This window comes from Peromyscus maniculatus, chromosome 5 (assembly GCF_049852395.1).
Source record: "Peromyscus maniculatus bairdii isolate BWxNUB_F1_BW_parent chromosome 5, HU_Pman_BW_mat_3.1, whole genome shotgun sequence".
In the NCBI taxonomy this organism is placed as follows: domain Eukaryota; kingdom Metazoa; phylum Chordata; class Mammalia; order Rodentia; family Cricetidae; genus Peromyscus; species Peromyscus maniculatus.
This window is the reverse complement of record NC_134856.1, coordinates 43550767-43572382: the sequence shown is the minus strand read 5'-3', so window position 1 is coordinate 43572382 and position 21616 is coordinate 43550767. Positions and strand designations below refer to the sequence as shown.

Genomic DNA, 21616 nt, shown 5'->3' with positions numbered 1-21616 from the left:
GGTCTATCCTCACACCTTCTTTACCCCTTCTCCTCACTCCTCCCCTGGGCAGTCCACACATTCTCCTGTTTCCCCCGCATAGCCACCTTCCTGTGCTCAGTGTTCTGAGATGAGGGGAATCTCAGCTTCTGTCTCCAAAGCTTAGCAATGCATTTTCCAATAAGAACAGTTCTCATGCAGTCCTGCTGGGCAAATGTCTCTATTTTGTTATAGGCTAAATTGGCATGGACAATTCTGTATTCCGAAAATATTTATTTTCATGATAAGAACTTGGCTTCATAATGGGATAGCTGGCATATAGGGAAAGAAAAACATACAGAGAAAAATCCCATTCAGACATAAAGAGAAGCCCTAGCTAAAAAAGGGGGGTGGGGCTAGCACAGCAGCTTCAAGGCTCTGGATCCTAGAAAGGGCTCTTACAAGGCTGACCCTTGGTTGGCATCCGGGAGGCAAAGTTCTGGAAGGTTCTTGCCATTTCCTTACCTTGTCTCATCTGTGCCAACAGTACAGCATCTGTCAACTCCTTGCTTGCTTTCTGAGGAAATTTTGCTATGTGACAGGCAGAAGCGTCTATGTGACAAGCTTCCAGCAAAAAGCCCTGGCAGTCTCTAGTGAGTCCCTGGCAGCTCTCAGGCTGTGGCTGCAGTTTATTACCGGGGGGCTGTGACGATTAATCTTTACCGTCAACTTGCCTGGCTTTAGAATCACCATGGAAACAACCCCGTCTGTGTGTCTGTGAAGGTGTTTTCAGAATGGTTTAATTGAGGAGGTTAGACACAACCTGAATGTGGGCAGCACCACCCCTTGGGCTGGCGCCCCGGACAGAGTAAGAATGAGGACTCAAGCTTAGTAACTGGCATGCGTCTCTCTTGATGCTTCCTGGCTGTGGACCCTGGCACCAGCAGCCTCAGGCTCCTGCTGCAACGTGGATGATCAGCGGCTGCTCCGCATCATGATGGACTACACTCCTTCTTAAATAAGCCTTCCCTTCCATCCGTCTGTCCTTCCTCCCTCTCTACCTCCCTTTTTTCACCCCTCCCATCTCACTGATTTTTTGCCTGGAATTTTGTCACAGAAGCGAAAAGAATAACCAAGGCAGGGACTTAGCATCCTGTGGGGCTGCCTGGCAGGCATCCGCCTCAGGTGTGCCTCGATTCTGACCTTTTGTCTTTGTGCTTCAGCCTTTGATGGTTTCACTTTGTGCCCCTTTGTTGTGATAAATCATAGTTGTGAGACTGACTTGTTGCTGAGGCCAAGGAGTCTTCCAGGGGAAGAAGGTGCATGTGGCATTTGAACAAGTCTGGCCAGCCTCTCAGAAAGCAATCATTTGACAAACCATCCCAGACAACAGAAAGGAAAGGAACGCTCACTTCTTACACCCAAGCTGGTCAGACAAGGCATGAAGAAGGAGGTTTATGGACCAATCACCACTCGCTAACAAAGATGCAAGAATAGTATTAGCTAATACTATTAGCTAACTGAATCCAAATTATGCACACATAGGAGCAGATTTTAAAATGTAGATGGCAGGATATAATGCAGTGTTTTCAATATTTTCTTTTCTTTTTTTATTTTACCTAATAGATCTCAGAACCAACCTAATATTGGTACATCTATGTAACAAGTCTTTCTCTGTCCCACCAGCCAGCTCCCAAATCATGACACGGAAACTTATTATTGATTATGAAAGCCTGGCCTATAGCTTAGGCTTGTTTCTAACTCACTCTTATAACTTAAATGAACCCATCTCTATTCATCTCTGTGCTGCCCCAGGCTCATTTACCTTGTCTATGTACTGTCCATCCTGCTTTCCTGCTTCCTCCTTGTCTCCTAATGTCTCCACCCTTCTTCTTCCCAGAGTCCTCTGTTCCTGGAAATCCTGCCTAGCTATTTTATTAGCTTTTTATTAAACCAATCAGAGCGACATATCTTTACACAGTATAATCAAATGTCTTGCAACACATCTAGAATTGCTACATCTTTTTTAACTGCTGTATATTATTCTGCCACACAATTTTAATGCCTTAATATATACAGTTTTAATACCTCAATAGACATTTAGTTCCAGTGGTTTTTCTTTCTTTCTTTTTTTAATTTTGTTTTTCGAGACAGGGTTTCTCTGTGTAGTTTTGGTGCCTGTCCTGGATCTCCTTCTGTAGACCAGGTTGGCCTCGAACTCACAGAGATCCTCCTGGCTCTGCTTCCCGAGTGCTGGGATTAAAGGTGTGCGCCACCACCGCGCCCTGCAACAAGTTCCCTTTTTTCTTTTAATATTTCCATTACAATTTATGCAGAAATGAGTCTTATATTTGATTTTGCAAATGTGGGAGGATGTATTTATGATAATTAGATATGAAAAATTTAATCAAAGAGTAATTTTAATAGATACTGCCAAATTTTTCTCCACAGAGTTGCATCAATTCATACTAACAGCAGTCACGTAAACTCAAATGCTGACAAAGGGAAACTTAAGAAAGAGAGAAGAGCCGGGCGGTGGTGGCACATGCCTTTAATCCTGGCACTCAGAGTTCGAGGCTAGCCTGGTCTACAGGGTGAGATCTAGGATAGACACCAAAACTGCAAAGAGAAACCCTGTCTTGAAAAACAACAACAACAAAAAAAAAAGAAAAGAAAAGAAAAGAAAAAAGGGAGAAGAAAATGCAGTAATTAGAAAAAGACAGAAAAAAATTTAGAAAACTATTAGAGAGAAAATACAAGGAAGGAATAATACCACAAATCTCAATTATACCAATGAAAGCAAGATCAAAACAATAAAATTCAGCAATGCATATTTTATGAGTGAGCAACCTAAACCAAGATGAAACAGGCTATGATAAATGGCACGAGGCAAGACTAGCAGAAATTGCAATGTTGAGACCAAGTGAAGTGGGTTCAAAGCAGAAGCTATTAAAGATGTGAAAGAGACCACTTCAAATGGGCAAAATGTAGTCTGTGAGGAACACTTAATGGACATAAAATCTTATGTGCCAACATAGAAATGAATATGCATACAACAAACAATTCTTAATCATATATTTTAAAAATTGAGAATGTCATATTTTTAAATCTCTGTGGTTATATATAAATAAAAAAATAAATAGGTATTTTGATCATATTTCTCCCCCCACCCCAATTTTGCATCTGCACATGTGTGGGCTGTGTAATGCATATGTGGGTGATGCTCACATGTGTGTGAGGCCAGAGGTTGACACTGAGTGTCTTCTTCCATCATCTTCCTTACCCATGGAGTCAGGCCTCTTAGTTGAACCCAGAGCTCAGTGATTTGGCTAGTCTGGCTAGGCAGCTTGCTCTGGGGACTTCCCAGTCTCTGCCTGCTGAGTGCTGAGATGGCAGATATTCTGCCCACCATCTCCCACGCCCACCAGCATTCACATGGGTGCTGGGGGTCTGAACTCTGGTCCTCACACTTGCATGGCAAGTGCTCTGTCTACTGAACAATCTCCCCAGCAACAACACACACTTTTCTGTATTTATATACAGCTAAAGTGGAGGAGTTCAAACCCTCTCTGCGTACCATTTAGTCTTAGGAAAGTTAAACAAACAAAAGACAGAGAAGATTTGAATGCTGTGATTATCCAGTTAATTTCATAGAGATTCATGATAATCTGTACTATGGAGTCTTGAAAACACGATTTTTTTCTTGTATTCATTAGTGTTAAAAATCATTTTAGACTCCTAAATACAACAGTGAATGTGCTAAGTAGGAACTGAGAGGCCCACATCCTCTCTGACTCACCAGGCAGTGGTGCTTGCCAAGCCTGATGACCTGAGTTTGATCTCCTGGATCCATGTGGTGGACGAAGACACTGACTGTAAAACTTATCCTCCGACCTCCACACGTGCACTGCGTCCCCCATGAATAAATGTATAAAAATTCTAAGAGTGTATTAACTTGGATATAAAAAGAAATATATAATTTAGATGACTTAGAAAAGAATGAAAATTGTGATAGTAGCTATACACATGAATAATATGTCCAGATTTTAAAAAGATTCATTTACCTTTTATTTTATGTGGATGAGTGTTTTACTCACATGTACAGCTATGAATCATATGCATGGCTGGTGCCTGTGGAGGCCAAAAGAGGGCATCGGACTCCCTGGAACTGGACTTATGGACAGATAAGAACTGCCATGTGGGTACGGGGACTCGAACCCCAGTCTTCTGCAAGAGCAACAAGTGCTCTTCACCACTGATCCATCTCTCCAGCCTGATTTCTTCATTTAAATTCAATTTGTTATCTTCTGAAAACTCATGAGGTGAGGCTAACAGGTATACTCAGGGAATAAACAACCTTACGCTCCCACTGATCTTTAAGAAACAAAAGTCAGCTTAGGAAGTGAGAAAAATGAAACATAGATGCAAATTCAAAAGGCCAGTTAAGGCAAAAGCGGGGGGGGGGGGGGGGGCAAAGGGAGTGGGCTTAGCAGAGACTAACTGGTGTTTGAAAGCCCCAGCCATGACAATTGGGTAGAGTTAATGCACGGACGGGCGCGCAGGTCAAGGACGACAGGGAGCTTGAGTATGGATGATGTGTCAGCGAGAACAACATTCCTCGTTTCTGGATGGTAAGACTGTGAACCGGGGCTGGAGAGGTGTCAGTGAGAACAGCATTCCTTGTCTCTGGATGGTAAGACTGTGAACCGGGGCTGGAGAGGTGTCAGTGAGAACAGCATTCCTTGTCTCTGGATGGTAAGACTGTGAACCAGGGCTGGAGAGACGGCACAGTGGTCCAAAGCACTTGCTGCTCCTAGAGGACCTGAGCCAGGAGCCTCATAACGACCTGTGACTCCAGTTTGAGGGATCTGACGCCCCTCTCTGGCCTCCTTGGGAACTCACATACATACATAAAAATAAAACTTGAGCCGGGCGGTGGTGGCGCACGCCTTTAATCCCAGCACTCGGGAGGCAGAGCCAGGTGGATCTCTGTGAGTTCGAGGCCAGCCTGGACTACCAAGTGAGTCCCAGGAGAGGCGCAAAGCTACACAGAGAAACCCTGTCTTGAAAAAACCAAAAACCAAAAAAAAAAAAAAAAAAAAAAAAAAAAAAAAAAAAACTTGAAAAAGGATGATGAATAACTATAAATTAATTCTACCCTTTTTATATTTTCTAACTTTTTATAACAATCATGTGTCATCTTCAAGAGGAGAAAAAGTCAACAAAAGTTTTTAAAAACTGCGAGATCACTCTAATATCATCAGGTGCCATTTCCCCTCTTACTTTGGAAACCAGAGAGACCCTTTGCAGGCTGTGGGTGTTTTCATAAATGCAGAGGAAAAGTTGCTTTGGCATGGCTGGTATGGGGGAAGCCCCAGGGTATAGGGAAATTTGATGTACTGGTGGGAAGTGCGCCCCCCCCTCCATTGAAAGAGTATCTCATCATACAGGGTGGCCTTAAATGTAAGGTCCTCCTTTCCTCTGCCTCCAGGGTACTGGGATTTGAAAGGTGCACCACCACGTCTAACTAAAATTAATTACTATTATGGGGAAAATCCTTAGGTTGTCTCTAATTGATTCATCATGTGTCCGTGGTATCTGGAAATGGGTAATATAGGACTTGATCAATGTTCATTTATTGAAGAGTGTTCTATCTTTCTATCACTCTATCCACCCACCCATCAATCCATCTACCGACAGAGGTTCATAGAACCCAGGATGGCCTCAGACTTGCTAAATAGCCAAGACTGGCTTCCATCAACCCCCTGGTCCTCCTGCTTTGCCCTCTTGAATGCTGGGATTACACATGCACACCATCATCTCTGCCTCCCAGTTCTCAGTTTTAACTAGAAAAGTCACACCTGTAGTACTGACAGCAGTGCTCCCCGGCCTGGGTGTGGCTCGTCTGCTCGGTGTGAGCCCTCAGTGTGACTCACCGACAGAGGCAGGATTAGTGGTACTCCAGGGAGCAGGTTCTTTGGTGAAGACCGGTTGCTGTTCAGAACCTTGAACTCAAAGCCAACTTTCCCAATGTTTTTCAGTGTGATTTCTCGTTCCGTGACATGGTCGAACAGCTGGAGAGAGGGTGGGAGGAAGGGCTGTCACCTGTTTGTGGGACTGTGCTCTCGCCCTGACAAAGGGGATCAGCAAATGTGCCCCACAGACACTCCTTAAGATACTGGTCAGTCGGCTGGCCCACTCCATTATCTACTCCATCCATGACCTGCTGGAGTGCATGGAGGGACTGCTCCTGTGGAATGATGACTGCAGGATCTCCATAACTTGGGGAAACAGCAGGATGTCTGAGAGGCATTTCAGTGAGGGTCCCGTGATGACGGTGTACCAGAGGCCTTGAACCAGACCAATGGCTCATTTCAACAAACATTCTGCAGGTGGGGCTGATTGGACAAAAGGGTCTACTGCGTGACACACCTCAGCTCCCGATGCCACTAGGATGAATGGAAGAGGTGTTGGAAAGACGGAGGAATGAGGTGGGTTTTGTTTGTGTTGTTTTCTTTTTAATTAACTTTTTGGGGGCATGCTGTAGGGGTGAGCGGCATTGACATCACATGGCAGGGAGATTGCTTTTGAAAAGTGAAACCCCAGGCCAAAGGCTGTGCCCACTGAATCAGACCCTGAGTTCTTTACGTACTATAGTGTGGGCAGACTGCTGTAATATTTAGGCACGGCAGCCAGGTGTCCCCCTGTGTGCACATAATCCTAGCACTTGGGAGGGGGAGGTGGGAGGATCAGGAGTGTGAAGTCATCCCTTGGCTGCACAGAGAGTTTGAGGTAAGCCTGGCTGCATGAGACTCTGTCTCTAAAAATCAAAACCCAAAACATCAAAACAAAAATTTAAGTATGGCTTGATGAAGTCCCGCAGTGTGATTGGAGTGATTCCGAGTGGAACTCAGGTGGGTAACTTGGAAATACTGGGTGCTGCAAGTATGTGGGGTGTGTGGGAGAGGGCAGCGAAAAAAGCCCTGGAGATTGTAAAGGGAGGGGTGTGAGAAAATAGTGTTAACAAGAGAAAGAGAAGGGTCGTGGCAGCCTCTGGACTGAAAGACGAGCATCTTCCGATGCTAAACTTGAGACAGTAAGAAAAGCAAAAGAAAAGGATTGCAAATGGGGGTGGGGGGACCAGGGTAGGGAAGCTGATCATGGATGAAGGACATGAATGATGAGTGATGGTTCAAGAGAGATTCAAGGGTAAGGACTGCAATCCATGTTTAAGGCAAACCCAGAAAAACCCCACCTGACGTCTGCAGTACCTGTAATCCATAGTTAATGTCCTTAGTGTCAAAGGAGTAGCTGACCAGGGAAGCCTCTCCCTTCAGTATTATTTCATAGGTGGGCCCTCCTTCCACTTCACAAAGAGCTTTGGCCCGCGCAATGATGTCACAGTGTCCATAGAAGGTAAATGATATCTGATGGCTGCTATATGGCCGCAGAACTCCGTAGAGGGGCAGAATGTCAAACACCTGCAGAGAAAGTCATCCCACACGGGAAGAGCTGTCATGGTGATGGGTCTGCAGCAGGGGAGTTAAATTTTGTCAGTGGACAGACTTATTCCTGACTTCTAATTTGACTCTTGGGCATGTATGAAGGTAACAGTGGAAACACTCTGGTTAGATGCTAGTTTCTGATCCAGAGCAGGGGCTTGGAAGCATCAGTGCTGGATAATTAAGGACCTTGGGATATCACTTACTTCTTCTATTCCGATGGAAAGCATTTCCTCCTGTTCAAAGATCCACAGGGATTCTGGGTAGTCCACCTGGCTCTGGCTTCTTTCTGTTCCTGCTGAGCTGTATTTTATTGCCTAGAAATGAAAGAGGGAGGAAAGGCTAGGAAGCACGTGCAACTCATCAATGCACACTTCTCCATCCATCCCTTTGAGAAAGCGGAAACACAGAAAATATGGTGGAAAGAACAGGACACGTGGGGTGGGTGTGTGGAGTGTTGGCTCAGTGGCTAACAGCAGGTACTGCTATTTCAGAGGACCTCAGTTTCTGATCCTAGCACCCATGTTGAGTGGCTCAGAGGGACCTATAACTCCCGTTCAAGAGATCTGGCTCTCTCTTCTGGCCACCACAGGCACTGCACTCATGTGCATATATCCTCCCCAACACAAGTTTATGCAACTGAAAGTATCTTTTTAAAAAACTGGACCTTTTTTCCTATGACAATAATTGGACAATGCCCAAAATGTACATATATGGATATGTACAACAGAGTTATTTTAACAGGGGAGCTCTGAAAACAAGCTGTCTGCCCACCAGAGATAGCTCGCTTTAAATAAAGTGTGCGTGGTACCTCTCTATTCATGGAGGATGACCCAATATGTATTTGTGGACCAGGAATGATACATACAACATGCTCTTGAGAGAAAAGGTGGTTTCATTCAAGTAAAATCGCAGAGGGCTCATGTGAGTCACACTCTGAAGGCATGAGTGGGTGTAAACTCATTCTGAGGCTTGCATATGCAAAACAGTATCTGGGAGACTGCTAAGCATCTCAGTAGTATTTTTCTTTTGAATGAAGGGATTCAAAGGAGTTTTGCTTTGATTTTTCTGTACTGCATGAATTTTTGATGACAAGCATCTCTGAGGATGGAAATGAATGAACATTCAGAAGACAAGTATGTGAAATTAAAAAGTAGGGAAAGATTTAAGGAAGGAAATTACAATCAATTAATAGGTTATAGTACACATGTATGAATGAGTCTCTGTCCTGTGTATATATGTCTATCTATCTCTATCTCACATGATGGAATAGTCTTCAAGAGCATCATTTAGAATATTAAAAGTAGTTGGTACATATTCATGATACAAATAAAAAATATTTGAAAAGTTATATAGCTAAAAAAAATAATACTTCCACCAAAATTCCTTACTCTTCCGTTGTCTCTTAGGTAACCACTGTTTGGGTTTTGATAGGGTCTATCTGATTATTTTCTTCTTTTGACTAATTTTTAAAAATTTATTTAAAAACATTTATATGTATTTATGCATGCATTTGAGAATGGGTAAGTGTACAAGTGGAGGTGTCCACGGAGGCCAGAGATGATGCTATGGAGCTGGAGCTACAGGTGGTTGTGAGCCTCCTGATGTGGGTGCCGGGAATGTCCTCTGGAAGAGCACTAAGTGCTCTTAACTGCCGAGTCACCTTTTCAGTCTTTATTGGACTAATACTTATGGACGACATACTATGCAGTAGTTCTAGGTTCTGGGGATAAAATGGTAAACAGAACAGGAAAAAGAAAACCCCTGCACTCACGATACTTGTAATTCTTAGATATTCTATGCATAAGCAAATATATCTATGTCACCATTTAAGAAACATAGAGACTGCCAAGTCTCCCAGCTAGACTGCCTCACACATGCATCCCCTCACAAAAAGAGGCAAAGGGCAATGGTTCTCACCAACAGAGACAATGTAAAAAATGGTTACAACTGTGCAAAGCATACTTAGTGCTCAATATGTGCTAGTTGTTGGAGCTGGAGAAATGGCTCAGTGAGTAAAATCAATGCCTGCTCTTGCAGGGATCTGGATTCTATTCCCAGCACCCACTTGACAGCACATAACCATCTGTTCAGTTCCAGAGGGTCTGATGCCCTCTACTGGCCTCTGTGGGCACTGCATACACATAATGCACATACACACATGTAGGCAAAAAACACATATATAAAAACTTTTAAAAAGTAACTATTAGTTTTTGCTTTTATATACTTTTGTCTTGGCTTAAAAGGTAGCACACTATGTGCCCATTTTCTCCTATTACTTTTTTATTTGATACTTCAGAGTTTATACCAAACTAGCAGAGAACCTACTGGGTTTTTACAATAGAATTCCATTCCATGGTTCTGCCTTGTGTAGATGTAATTTAGTTTATTCAGTTAATCTCCTGTTGGAAGAATTGTTGTTTCCAAAACATTCTTGTTCTTTTAAACAAAGCTATGAAGTACAAGGCTAGTTGTATCTTCATATAAACACAGGGGCATGTCTGGAGAATAATTGAGAAGAAGTATGCATTTTAAATATTGATATACCTTCCGAGTTACATGTCATAGAGGTTATACCAATGTGCACCCCTGCCTGTACATATGAACATCTTTGCTCATGTGTATTCTTTGTCATGACTGTGTCTTAGCATGGATATACAGTAATTTTGCATTTTTTTCAATTTTCTTTTTTTTACTATTTCTAAGGTGTAATTAAGAAAACATCTTTCTGGTGGAGAACTTTGTGTCTCCAATGGTTTTCTTAGCCTATCATTCTAGAGGAAGTATCTAAGTGTGTATATTCTATATATGGGAGTGTGGGATATGGGCATATGTGTGTATGGGAGTGTGTACGTATGTGTATGTATGTGTTTATGTTTATTGCTCATATGTGAGTACAGGTGCCTGTGTACATGTGTGTATATGTATGTGGAGGTTAGGGGTCAATGTTTACATCTTGATCACTCTCCACCTTATTTTTTTTTTGAGAGAGTCTCTTACTGAATCTGGAATTCACCAATTCAGCCAGACTGCAGGCTTCTACCTGTCTCCACAGCCATCCCACCAGTGCTGGGACTACACAGAGCTCGGCTTTTCCATGGGTGCTGGAGACCTGAACTCAGCACTCATGCTTGCACAGCGGGCACTTTACCCTCTGAGCCATTTCTCTGGCCCACAGCCTCAGACTTGCCTTTGCATATACTACACTGTTCCTGAGGAATACGTCTCCATTAGCAGCCTCTTGGCGGGGAGAGGGAAGAGCATGTGACCCACCAGCCTTGGAGATCCCAATTTTTCACTTCCAGAAATTGTGTCCTGAGGTACCCTGGGCTCTCACTGAGGTGCTCACTCTGGGGTGAGGGGACCTGGACAAAGCTCTTCGGCCTCATGCCAGCCCCACACCCAGCATTACACTTGGCACTCTGATCCTCGCTCTTCTCTGCTTTGGGAAGGACTCTTTGCTTGCTAACCCTGCCCAGGAGCAAAGGAATCATACTTCTGAGATCATGGTGGATGCTGTGGGCTTTTTGATTTCTCTTTCTTCAGGTCCAGCTTCATCATCCATAAGGATAGTCCTGGGGAGTTTAAGGAAATGAGAGGATCACTCACTTGATAGCCATCACCATCAGCCCGACTGTATCTCCCACTCTCCTCTTCCTCTCTGCCATAGCCCAGAACAATACAGAGTACCACTCAAGAGACACTTTCTCTAAGAGATCAGATAGCAGTGCTCAGCTGTCCTCTGCCTTCAAATGTGTCGAGTGGGCCTTTACACTGCTCAGTTTCCCAGAGGCCGCCCTTTCCTGGGGCATCAAGTTCATGTCCTACTTAAAAGGCATCCTGGAAAGCATGGGCAATTCTTCAGACAGTTTGGACAAGTCCTCAGTGTTCAAATTCGTAAGTTTTTATTTTGTTTTTGAGACTGTCACTATGTAGCCCAGGCTGGCCTCAAGCTCATAATCCCCCTGCCTCAGGCTCCCGAGTACTGGCATGACATGCCTAGCTGAATTTCACAATTACTTAGAGAATTTTGTTGTGAGAACACAGTGTTGGATAGATAGATAATGATGTTATTTTCTGCATTCTACCCAGAGTTCCATCTTGTCTGCAGAGCTTTGCTCTGTGGAGGGGCAATGGGAAGGAAGGACTCAGTTCCCCAGGGTTAAGAACTCTGTACCCCACCTGAGAGCAGAGAGCCAATGGTGGGCCTAACACAGAATCCACTCAGGTAACTGCTGACTAATGTATGGCTGAGTGGACAAGTAAGGGATGGGCGTTGAGAATGTAAATTCAGTGAGAGGAAAGAATGTTAAGGACAAGCCCACACTGGTTTTGCCTACTTACTTAATAGAATCACTGAAGTCCACCTCAGTGGACTCTACCATCACCGGGGCTGCTGGCGAGCTGGCGCTAATTGAGGTTGCTGGGATGGACTCCATCTGGGACATCATAGCACTGTAGGGCTTGATACAGGGTGCAAACCTACCAAGGCAAGGAGGCATCAGAAATTGCAAATTGTTGACCCTGGGCTCTCATTGTCATCCTATATACTGGAAAGAACTAGAAGAACAGCCTTGAGTCCTCTCTTGTACTTGTCTTCAAATCTCAACAGTCACTCCTAAAATTTTTGGGGACCACCCATCTCAGCCTGGATCCAGGATTTCCCCTCTGAGCATACACAGACTCCTGGGATTCCTCTCTCCCATGTTTTCCTTCTCGAGCTCCCCCAGGACTTGTTCCTAACAGGGTGCCATATACAGTGCATTGCCTGAACTGCGTGGCCAGGCCTAGACATGAATGATGAGGGTCTGCTCCCAGACAACCAGAAAGCAGAGCTGGGACTGGGGTGATGCATGTGAGGCACTTCCTGTTGGGATCCTGAAAAAAAAAATGACCCCATCCCTTACAAGGCTGAGTCTGCAGCACCTTGCTCAGCACATCCCAGTGCTGGCCCTATTGATGGGCATTGCTGCCACTCAAGTCCTGAGTAAAGGGGCTCCGGGGAAAATTAGGCGGCTGCACTTGCTGGTATTGAAGCCCATGTGTTCAGGTTTCACTCACTGGATTAGAAAGGTCTTTGTATGTGACCAAGGCCAAGGCTCACTCCCATTCCTCTTTTCTCTAGGCACACTAGACTTTGTTCTGTCCTGTTCCTCTTCCTCCCCTCTCTCTTACTATAAGTTCCAATCCAGTTCACTTATTTGATCCTCCCAGCCCCATCTGTACTCAGGCTTAACAGAAGGTCCTGATGGTATGTCCTATTTTCCCTTTGTGTGGAATGTTGTTCTGTATGCTGTGATGTGTGTTGCTCTGATTGGTTGATAAATAAAATGCTGATTGGTCAGTAGCCAGGCAGGAAGTGTAGGCAGGATAAGCAGACAAGGAGAATGCTGGGAAGAATAAGGCCGAGTCAGGAGTCACCAGCCAGACACAGAGGAAGCAAGATGACAAGGCAGAACTGAGAAAAGGTACCAAGCCACGAGGCTAAACATAGATAAGAATTATGGGTTAAGTTAAGTGTAACAGCTAGTCAGTAATAAGCCTGAGCTAATGGCTGAGCAGTTATAGTTAATATAAGCCTCTGTGTGTTTACTTGGGGGATGCTAATGGGAGAGATTTGATCTGACTGTCAGCCAACCAGGACACAGGAAAACTTCCAGCTACACCTTTGCAGAAGGAAAGTCTCCCCAGCTCATCACAGCTCACTTTCCACTGTGGCCTGGAGTGTGGTTTCCTAAATTGCAGGTACCCCATTATGACCTTTGATTTCTGCCTCTCCAGTATTACCTACTAAAGCAACTTTATTGAGGTGCAGTTTACTTACAAAACAAACTCATCAGCATATTGTTTGACAAAATTTTACAAATACACAAACCCAAGAACCTACCGCCACATGTGTAGATAGTTTATCATCTCCTCAGAAGTTACATAGCATCCTTGTAGATTTGAGCTTTATGGCACGGTAGATAAGTTATGCCCACAGTTTCATAGACATGGAGTCTGGCATCTATACTTACTTCTGCCTGACTTCTTTGGTTCAACAAAAAATGTTCTGAGATTAGTGTTGTTATGTGGAACAGTATGTTTTTAAAAATGGAGTAGTACTCCATAGTATGGTTACTTATCTATCTTCTTGTTGATGGACACCCAAGCTGTTTCTAGCTTTTGGTGCTGCTAATAAAGTTGCTATGAGCATTTGTGTGTGAGTCTTTCTGTGGACACATGTTTATTCTCTGCTTTGATTTGGATCTGGTATGCTCCCCCAAAGGTTCATGTGTTAAAGCTTGGTCTGCAGCTCGGTGCTACTCATAGGTGGTGGAAGTTTTGGGAGGTAAGCCCTGGGAGGGCCTTTGGGTCACTGAGGATGTACCATTAAAGGGGGTAGTAGAAGGCTGCTCTCTTCTTCCTCTCTTTGCCCCATGGCTCATGATGAGGTGAATGGTTTTAGTCTGCCTTATATCCCCACCATGACGCATTGCTTTGTCACAGGCCCAAAAGAAACAAGACAAACTAACTATAGACTGGTACCTCTAAAACTGTGAGCCAAAACAAACCCTTTCTTTTATAAGATGATTGGCTCAGGTGCTTGTCATAGTAATGGGAAACTGACTAACTCATTCTTTTTGGATGCGTTCCTTTGTAGGAAACTGCTGGATTACATGGTCTCTGCATATTTAACACTAAAGGAAACTGCCAAACAGTTACACTTGGTATTCAGATTAGTTTAAGCCATTCAATGTTTACCTGGTGGCAGCATACTACATATACACTAGTAGGCTTATATTAAGGGAATGCTTTATATGATTACTACGAATAGAATCCTAGTTTTAATTCATTTCAAAAATCAACAGGAGAATAAAAAATTGTTATTTATTTGCCTAGCGAAGGCTCCGAGCAGAGCATTGCCTACTGTTTGTAGGAAGCAAGATCAGTTTACCTTCCCTTGTGGAAACCCGGGGCTGGCACCATCTGTAACTGGGCTCATTACAGAGCCATGGGCATTTGGAGGGCAGGGTCTTCTCAGCCCTGCAGCACAAACTCTATCACACAGAGACTGAGCTCAATGGACATTCAATTGGTGGGCAGGGTAGGTGGTTAAATGAGAACAGGAGAGCGGTGTGCTGCACTTACACCCCCAGCTATGATGCTCTTAGCTTTCCAGAGCTCTCATTGGCCTTGTTCTAGATCAGACATCTTTAGCTGACTTTGATTTCTTGGCAGAGACTCTTGGTTGGGTGGGTACAAAAAAAATCTGAGAAACTTGATACAATAAAGATGCTTGGCCCTTGCCGGGCGGTGGTGGTACACGCCTTTAATCCCAGCACTCGGGAGGCAGAGGCAGGCGGATCTTTGTGAGTTCGAGGCCAGCCTGGTCTACAGAGCGGGATCCAGGAAAGGCGCAAAGCTACACAGAGAAACCCTGTCTCAAAAAAAAAAAGAAAAAAAAAAAAAAAACAACAAAGATGCTTGGCCCCATCCTTGGGCAGATTCAGGTCTAGGGTAAGGCCCAGGGGTTGGTTTTCAGTTGTCCCAGGTGCTTCCAGTGATGAGCAGCCACCATGGGTGGGAAGTCACTGTGATAGCTCAGGATAGAGCTGATAATTAATGTGGGGTTAACACTGTAGCCTTGCCAGCGAGGGACAGTGAAAACCAGCAGAGGACCATCCTAAGCACTTATTAAATCACCCCAGGTCAGCAGAGATGCCTGGGGGGACCCTCCGCTGGGTCAACATGCATAGAATAGCACTCTCTCGTTCAACATTGGCACTCCCCTGCCCGGGATGTCTTCCAGATTGAAAAGGGAGCATGTGGGGATGTCTGTCAAGGAAAAACACAAAGCCGTGGAGTGTCTGCACACCCGGGGAAAAACAACACCTCGACCGGGAAGTGAGAGGTCTCTTGGAAACAACCAAGAGAGTTTAATGCAACGAGACCTTGAGCAGAATGGAGGCCTTAACTTATTAAAACCTGCCTCCCTCCTCATTCAAACTCAACATTGGTCTAACTTTTCCCCCAAAACAAGATTCTTTCCCCTTCAGGTATAGATAATTGCTTTCCTGTCGTGCTGGCTCTCACAGGATTAGATTCCATTATTTTTAAAAGAGAGTGTGCAGCAATCAAGGAAAATCAATATTGCTCCAATTCTAGAAGACAAGCTGGAGACGCCAGAAGAAGACACTCCCTTGGGCCATGACAGCGTCCTCTGAGTGTCAAACACAGGCTGATGAGCAGCGCCGAGCCTGGCTCAGGAGGCTCGTGGGTAAGGATCAATATAAACCTTTGTGCTACACAGTAAGAAAAGTCCACCACGCTCAATACCCTCCCCACTGCCGCCGCCGCTGCCGCCAGCAAGCTGCACCACGACAAAACAAAAGCCTAAGAACAAGCTCATGCTTCAGGTGCATGGTGGAGATCTCGGCTATGTGTAGATGGGAGGCGAAGGTCAGACATACACTCAGGTCTGGGCAGTGAGATCCAGGCGGAGGGCAGAAAATGTGGTTGGAACAGGGAGCTTTGCAATGCACACAGTGACTGCTGGTTTGTTTATTCATTACATTTGGGTTCTGGAAGCGCCCCTTACTGAGGGTCTGAACAGCCTCTGGCCTTATGTCAAGGCCTGCAGATGGGCTTCCTCTGGCTGGACAAAGAGAACCAGCACATGTTATTTTCCAAATTGATGATATAGATGTGGATGGCCCATATCTAGATCCCCCTGCTTAGGAGGATGTGCTCACTGCCTGAGGCTGTGGGTGCTGGGAGCACCTTGCTCTGATCAGATAGAAATGGCCTTACAGCACCAAGAATTTCTCAGGAAGTTACGTCTTCCTGTAGGAAGGGCTCTGAGGTAGGCGAAGGGTGTGGTACTCTAAGACCCCAGCCTTCTCATCTGTGAGTGGGACAAACTCTGGCGATCAACCCACTCTGCAGAGCTCCCCATGTGATTGGCTGAGGTTGGAGTACTTTTTAAGCCACATCTCCCGTCTCCCCTCCATTTTCCCTAGCTTCCCTCACTCCCATACAGTTTCTCCTGAGGCTTTTCCCTCAATCCATTACTGGCAGGACCACCATCCCAGCCTCTGCCCGGAAGGAACCCACCACACTGTCGCACAGTTCCAGAGGGGAGAGGCCCTGGCTTCCAGGGACCCCAAGGCCAGGGGGTCAGAGGTAGACATCGGAGTGGCTGTACCTGAGTGCACAGTGCTCTGACGAAGCTCTTCATGGCCAGACTTCCTACTCTTTCCCGACTGCCCTGAGCCTGCCCACTCTCCGCTCTCCTCACCTGCCCAGTTCTCAGTGAAATTCTCTAAGCACCAAGAAAGGCCTTTCTCATTGTCGGCCTATGGAACATGCGCTCCCTCTGCACCCCACACCTTTATTCGGTTCATATCTCTGTAGCATTTAAGCCTTAGCTTCACTGTTTTCATTGGGGGCATATTCCCTGACCCTGAGGCCAAGTTATGGGGTCATATTCATGCTTCCATAGACAGTACATTATAATCCACTCAGCAGCCAGGCCTGTCTCCACCACCACTGTCCCTAGGATGTGATGCTGTATCAAGTTTCAAGATGATGCCCAGTCAACATTTACTGAATAAGAAATCCTATTCAAAAGTCCTATGAGGCTAAGGAGATGGCTCAGCAGTTAAGAGTTCTTGCTGTACAAGCGTGAGGACCAGAATTCACGTTCCCCAGACCCCATGTGAGTGATGGCTGGGTGTGGAGGCCTGGCTGTAATGCCAGTGCTCAGAAGGCAGAACCAGGGGGCCCCTGGAGCAAGCTGGCTACTTAGGCTAGCTGAACCAGTGAACTACAGGTTCAGTTGAGAGACCCTTCCTGAATACATGAAGTGGAGAGGGATTAGGGAAGATTCCTGATGTCCACTTTGGGTCTTCACATGCCTGTGAATGCACATGCACCTACATGCTGACGGGCACACTCACACATACCACATTCACATATATGCGAGAGGGGAAATGATTTGTTAATTTCCTGCATTCAGAAGGGTTACAGAGATCTTGTTTGGGGCCTGGGGAGATAGTTCAGTGGGTAAAATGTTTCTGGGCAAGTCCAAGGACCTGAGTTCTGACCCCCCAACACTCACATACAAGCTGGTCGTGACGGTACACTCTTGTAACCCTTGTGCTGGAGGGCTGCAAGGAGACAGACGGCGTTCCGGAGCCTGCCAACCAGGCCAGCTGAGATGACAAGCTCTGGGTTTCTGGAGAGAACCCGCCTTAGAAAGTAAGGCGGGGAGTGACAGCTGAAGTTGGCCTCTGGCTCCCCCATGCGCATACATACAGATGACCACACATGGATGCCACACATGTACATGTACTATCTTGTCTTCTCTAAGCATTGCGTTGGATGATGTAAAAATGACCCCAGTGATATCTCCAATTCCTATAAGCACAGATCTTCGCAAGAAAATGTTGCCCTGTTCCATCATCAGGGAGAGACTATTTCCTTCAGACCCTAATTCTGGTACTGACTTCTCTGGGCAATGATAATGCATTAGAAAATGTGATGTGAACAGCTAGTTGACTATCTAAGTGCCATGATTAATATATATTTACTATATCTTAGGGTTAAAAAAAATCTCTTCTTCCTCTTGTTTCTGCTTCTCATTTTGAACAGTTCTCCCTCTCTTCCTTCCTCTTTCTTTTATTTTCCTCCCCCTCCTTCCCTCCCTCTGAATCTCTCTAACATAATCTACTGATCCTTCCTGCTTCTAAAGGGAGTAGATGAAAACCATTGCTTTGAACTATACTACTAGATGGCATACTTTCCCGCTTCCTAAACTCAAAGTCCCTGGCACACTCCAGCATTTACTGCCTATATTTGTGGGGTGTTTTTTTTTTAATGGTTTTTAGAGACAGGGTTACTTTGTGTAGCTTTGGAGCCTGTCCTGGAACTCGCTCTGTAGCCCAGGCTGGCCTCAAACTCACAGAGATCCGTCTGACTCTGCCTCCCGAGTGCTGGGATTAAAGGCTTGTGCCACCACCACTGGCTATATTTGTGGTTTTTACATCGAAGTTCTTCCTACATGGAAAATCAAATGACAGAAACAGATGTGGCTGCTGGAACCTTCCCTGCTGGCATTCATTCTTGCTCTGCCACACGAAGAGGGGGAAGCCAACCACAGACACAACCATTATGGGAAGCAGCCTGCCTCATCCCTTGGATGTCGTCATGTTTCCAATGCTTCTGACTGGCCATGTGTGCCAAGGGGAAGGTAGTGAGAGCTGAGAAGCTGAAACTCAAATCCCTTAGGTCTTAGGGCTGGACACCATAGTCTTTGAAGTACTCAGGAGGGGTTCTCACAAAGTGACTGCCCTTTGGGGCCACCAGGGGGATCTTAACAAACTGACACTCAAGATACAACTGCAGAAATTGGGTTAACTCAGCCTTAGTCCATTAGGAACCTCTGCCATGTCCCAGTGTGCGTTCAAGGCTGAGAAGCCATGACCCCACGGTGGTGGGAAGAAAGACGGTGGAGAAGTACATGGGAAATGGGAGCCTGTGTTAGGTACCCACAGCCAACCTTGTTCACCAGCATCCTGCCAGGTACCACTAAGCACTGAATAAGCACTGCCCAATTTGATCTCCATGCCACACGTCCCATCACTTTTCAAATGACAAAATGGAAGCAAGCGATTTACTGAGCTGTGCTGGACTGACCCAAAGTTCACACTCTTAACAGCTTCACTGGCAGCCCTCCCGAGCCACAGGCATGAGTGTTCCTGGATTGCTTCATGCCAGGCCACCCTCTTGGTGGCAAGTCACAAAACAGGCCTTCCATGTTGGAAGACATCACAATCCCCCACACAAGGAACTTGTAATTCGTTGTCTGGAACCTTCCCTGGTAATCTAAGGGAAAGAAGACATCACTGACCTTGCCCTTGGGGAGATATCTCCGGAGTTTAGGTATGAGAGGAGTTGGAGAAGACAGTTAACAGAATCTACCTTGAAGCTCTCTTCAAGGGATTTCTGTGAGACACAGCCACTTCTACGAAACTCCAGAAGGTGTCCCCACTGCTACATACTCTCGGAAGGGCTGCACCGAGCAGGTAGACTGTGAAATCTCATGCTAAGCTTCAAAACACTTGAAAAATATGTTCAAAACAGGAAAGCTTCAAGTCAGTTTCTTTGAGTGTCTGGGCTCCCATAAAGGTAGCTTACTTTGGGGGACTTTTAATTAATATGGATACATAGACATATGAGCTCCTTATGAATCCTATCACTAAGGGAGCCAGGCAAACCTGATCTGGTCAGGGATCAGATCTGCACTGATACTCTCCACTGGCTTCTTTAAAAGCCAGCTTAGCTCTCATTGAATCTCTGTGAGGCTGACGTCCGCTGCTGATACTAAAGACACTCAGAAAATGCTTTAAAAGGAGTGAACCTGTAACAAAGTGACCAGGGGTCTTTATGACACCATGAAAGCAGGACAAAAAAAGTTTTATAGCACTCAAAACTGAAATGAAAAATACCCTAACTCGTTCATCTGTGGGGAGGCAGCTGGCACGTCAGGAAACCAGAGTATACTGAATTACAAATAGAACTGGACGGCAGAGACTCAACCTGCGGACTACTTTTAAGTTCTATATAGAATGGGCCAAAGACCTCCCCTCCCTTTGCTTGAAACCTTGGGTTGCTCAAATGTTTGTTTCTGGAAGCTCAGATTTGAGAGCCGGCTGATGGTTCTCTCAAGTGCTGAGGTTAATCTGGCCCGCTGGTCAGACTCTTCACAGCAGGAGAGGACATTCTTGGTAGGTGGGCTAAAGGAAGTCCTGGAGCCTCCTGGGGGCTCTGAGGACACCAAAGAGGGGCTGACCTATTGTTTTCTTTTGCAGTGGACCTCAGTTTTACTACCTATTTGTAACAGGAATGATGCAGCATATAGCGTTTGCATACAGCATGTGATCTCACACTAAGAAGAGATTGGGGAGCTGCCTTGGGACACACACACACACACACACACACACACACACACACACACACACACACACACACGACAGGGCTTCACCTGGCTAACACAGTCATCACTGACCTTGTAGAGAGGTGGTTTCGGTTTCATGACTCAAAGCACCTAAGGTTGGGTTGGGGAGTTGATAGGATAGTTATTCCATTTTCTTCCATCGCCTGTGACAGAACCGGTGACCAGCCAAAGAGGAAGAAGAGAAGGGCTAAGACACGGTGCTGTCATGCTGAGAGCAAAGGACAGACGGGGAGTGTAAGGCTATGAGGAGCCAGAGGAGATTGTTCAGAGAGACGAACAGATAGGAAGGCTGGTTCTGCAGAGCGGCAGGTGCTGTTTTCTGGATATCAGAAAACATTCTGCATATTTCCCATGCTCTGGGAGGGAAAGAGATGAGCTAATGAGAGGCTAGGGAGATGTTCAGGTGGCAACGCTCTTGCCTTGCAAGCATGAAGACATGGGGTCAGATGCCCAGCACCTACGCAAAAAGCCAGGTGGGCTGGCCCAAGTCTGTAATCCCAGCATGAGGGAAGCGTAGACAGGCAGGTCCCTGATGCTCACTGGCCAGCCAGCCTCACTAAATTGATAGGCTCGGTGAGAGACTCTTTCTCCAAAAATTAGGTGGAGAGTGATTGAGGACAACATCTGACACTGAACTTTGACCCATATGTACACACACACATATTCATGTACACACCCACACAAACATGTTTACATACCCTACCCCCAATACTCAAATTGAGGATCAAAGGGAAGCTGGCGTGTATGGGCTCCTGAATGGGACCCAGCGCAAGACGAGGGTGTGGCAGGCCAGAAGGAAGTCAGTCCAGGTACAGGCCTTGGGAATGCTTCCATCAGCTTGAGCAGCTGCTCTGCATTGTGACTGCCTCAGCTGAAACTTCCACCAGACAAAATCATCTCCAAAACGACCATCAATTTAAACTTCCTCCAGCCACGGAGGAAGCCACCCTCTACCTCCCAACAGTATGTGGTCAGGGCCTATCTTAGTTTATCCAATGTGGTGGGTGTGTAACAGCCTCTTCACGTTGCTCCAGTTTCCATAGGCCAAGATCACTAATGAGCTGGAACACCTTTTCATTCTTTGTTGGGCTCTAATATTTCAGCCTCTGTGAACTTACTGCTCACCATGTTCTTTCATTTCTAAATTCAATTCTGT

At 45.6% G+C, this 21616-nt stretch overlaps 1 protein-coding gene across 3 annotated transcripts in view; it reads right to left on the bottom strand.

Moving 5' to 3' along the window:
• Positions 1-21616, bottom strand: part of Hydin (HYDIN axonemal central pair apparatus protein) — a 358418-nt gene that overhangs the window by 126369 nt on the left and 210433 nt on the right. The window contains exons 24-29 of one of the 3 annotated variants that reach the window (XM_076571514.1): positions 11805-11942; positions 10957-11035; positions 7667-7777; positions 7230-7439; positions 5895-6032; positions 4003-4089 (exon numbers count right to left, since the gene is read on the bottom strand). In XM_076571514.1, the coding sequence (XP_076427629.1) occupies positions 4048-4089; positions 5895-6032; positions 7230-7439; positions 7667-7777; positions 10957-11035; positions 11805-11942 (718 nt within the window). In that variant the 3' untranslated portion in view covers positions 4003-4047. Of the gene's footprint in view, positions 1-4002; positions 4090-5819; positions 6033-7229; positions 7440-7666; positions 7778-10956; positions 11036-11804; positions 11943-21616 lie in introns of those variants that run through there. The other 2 variants (XM_042277692.2, XM_015992939.3) reach the window with 2 other exon arrangements.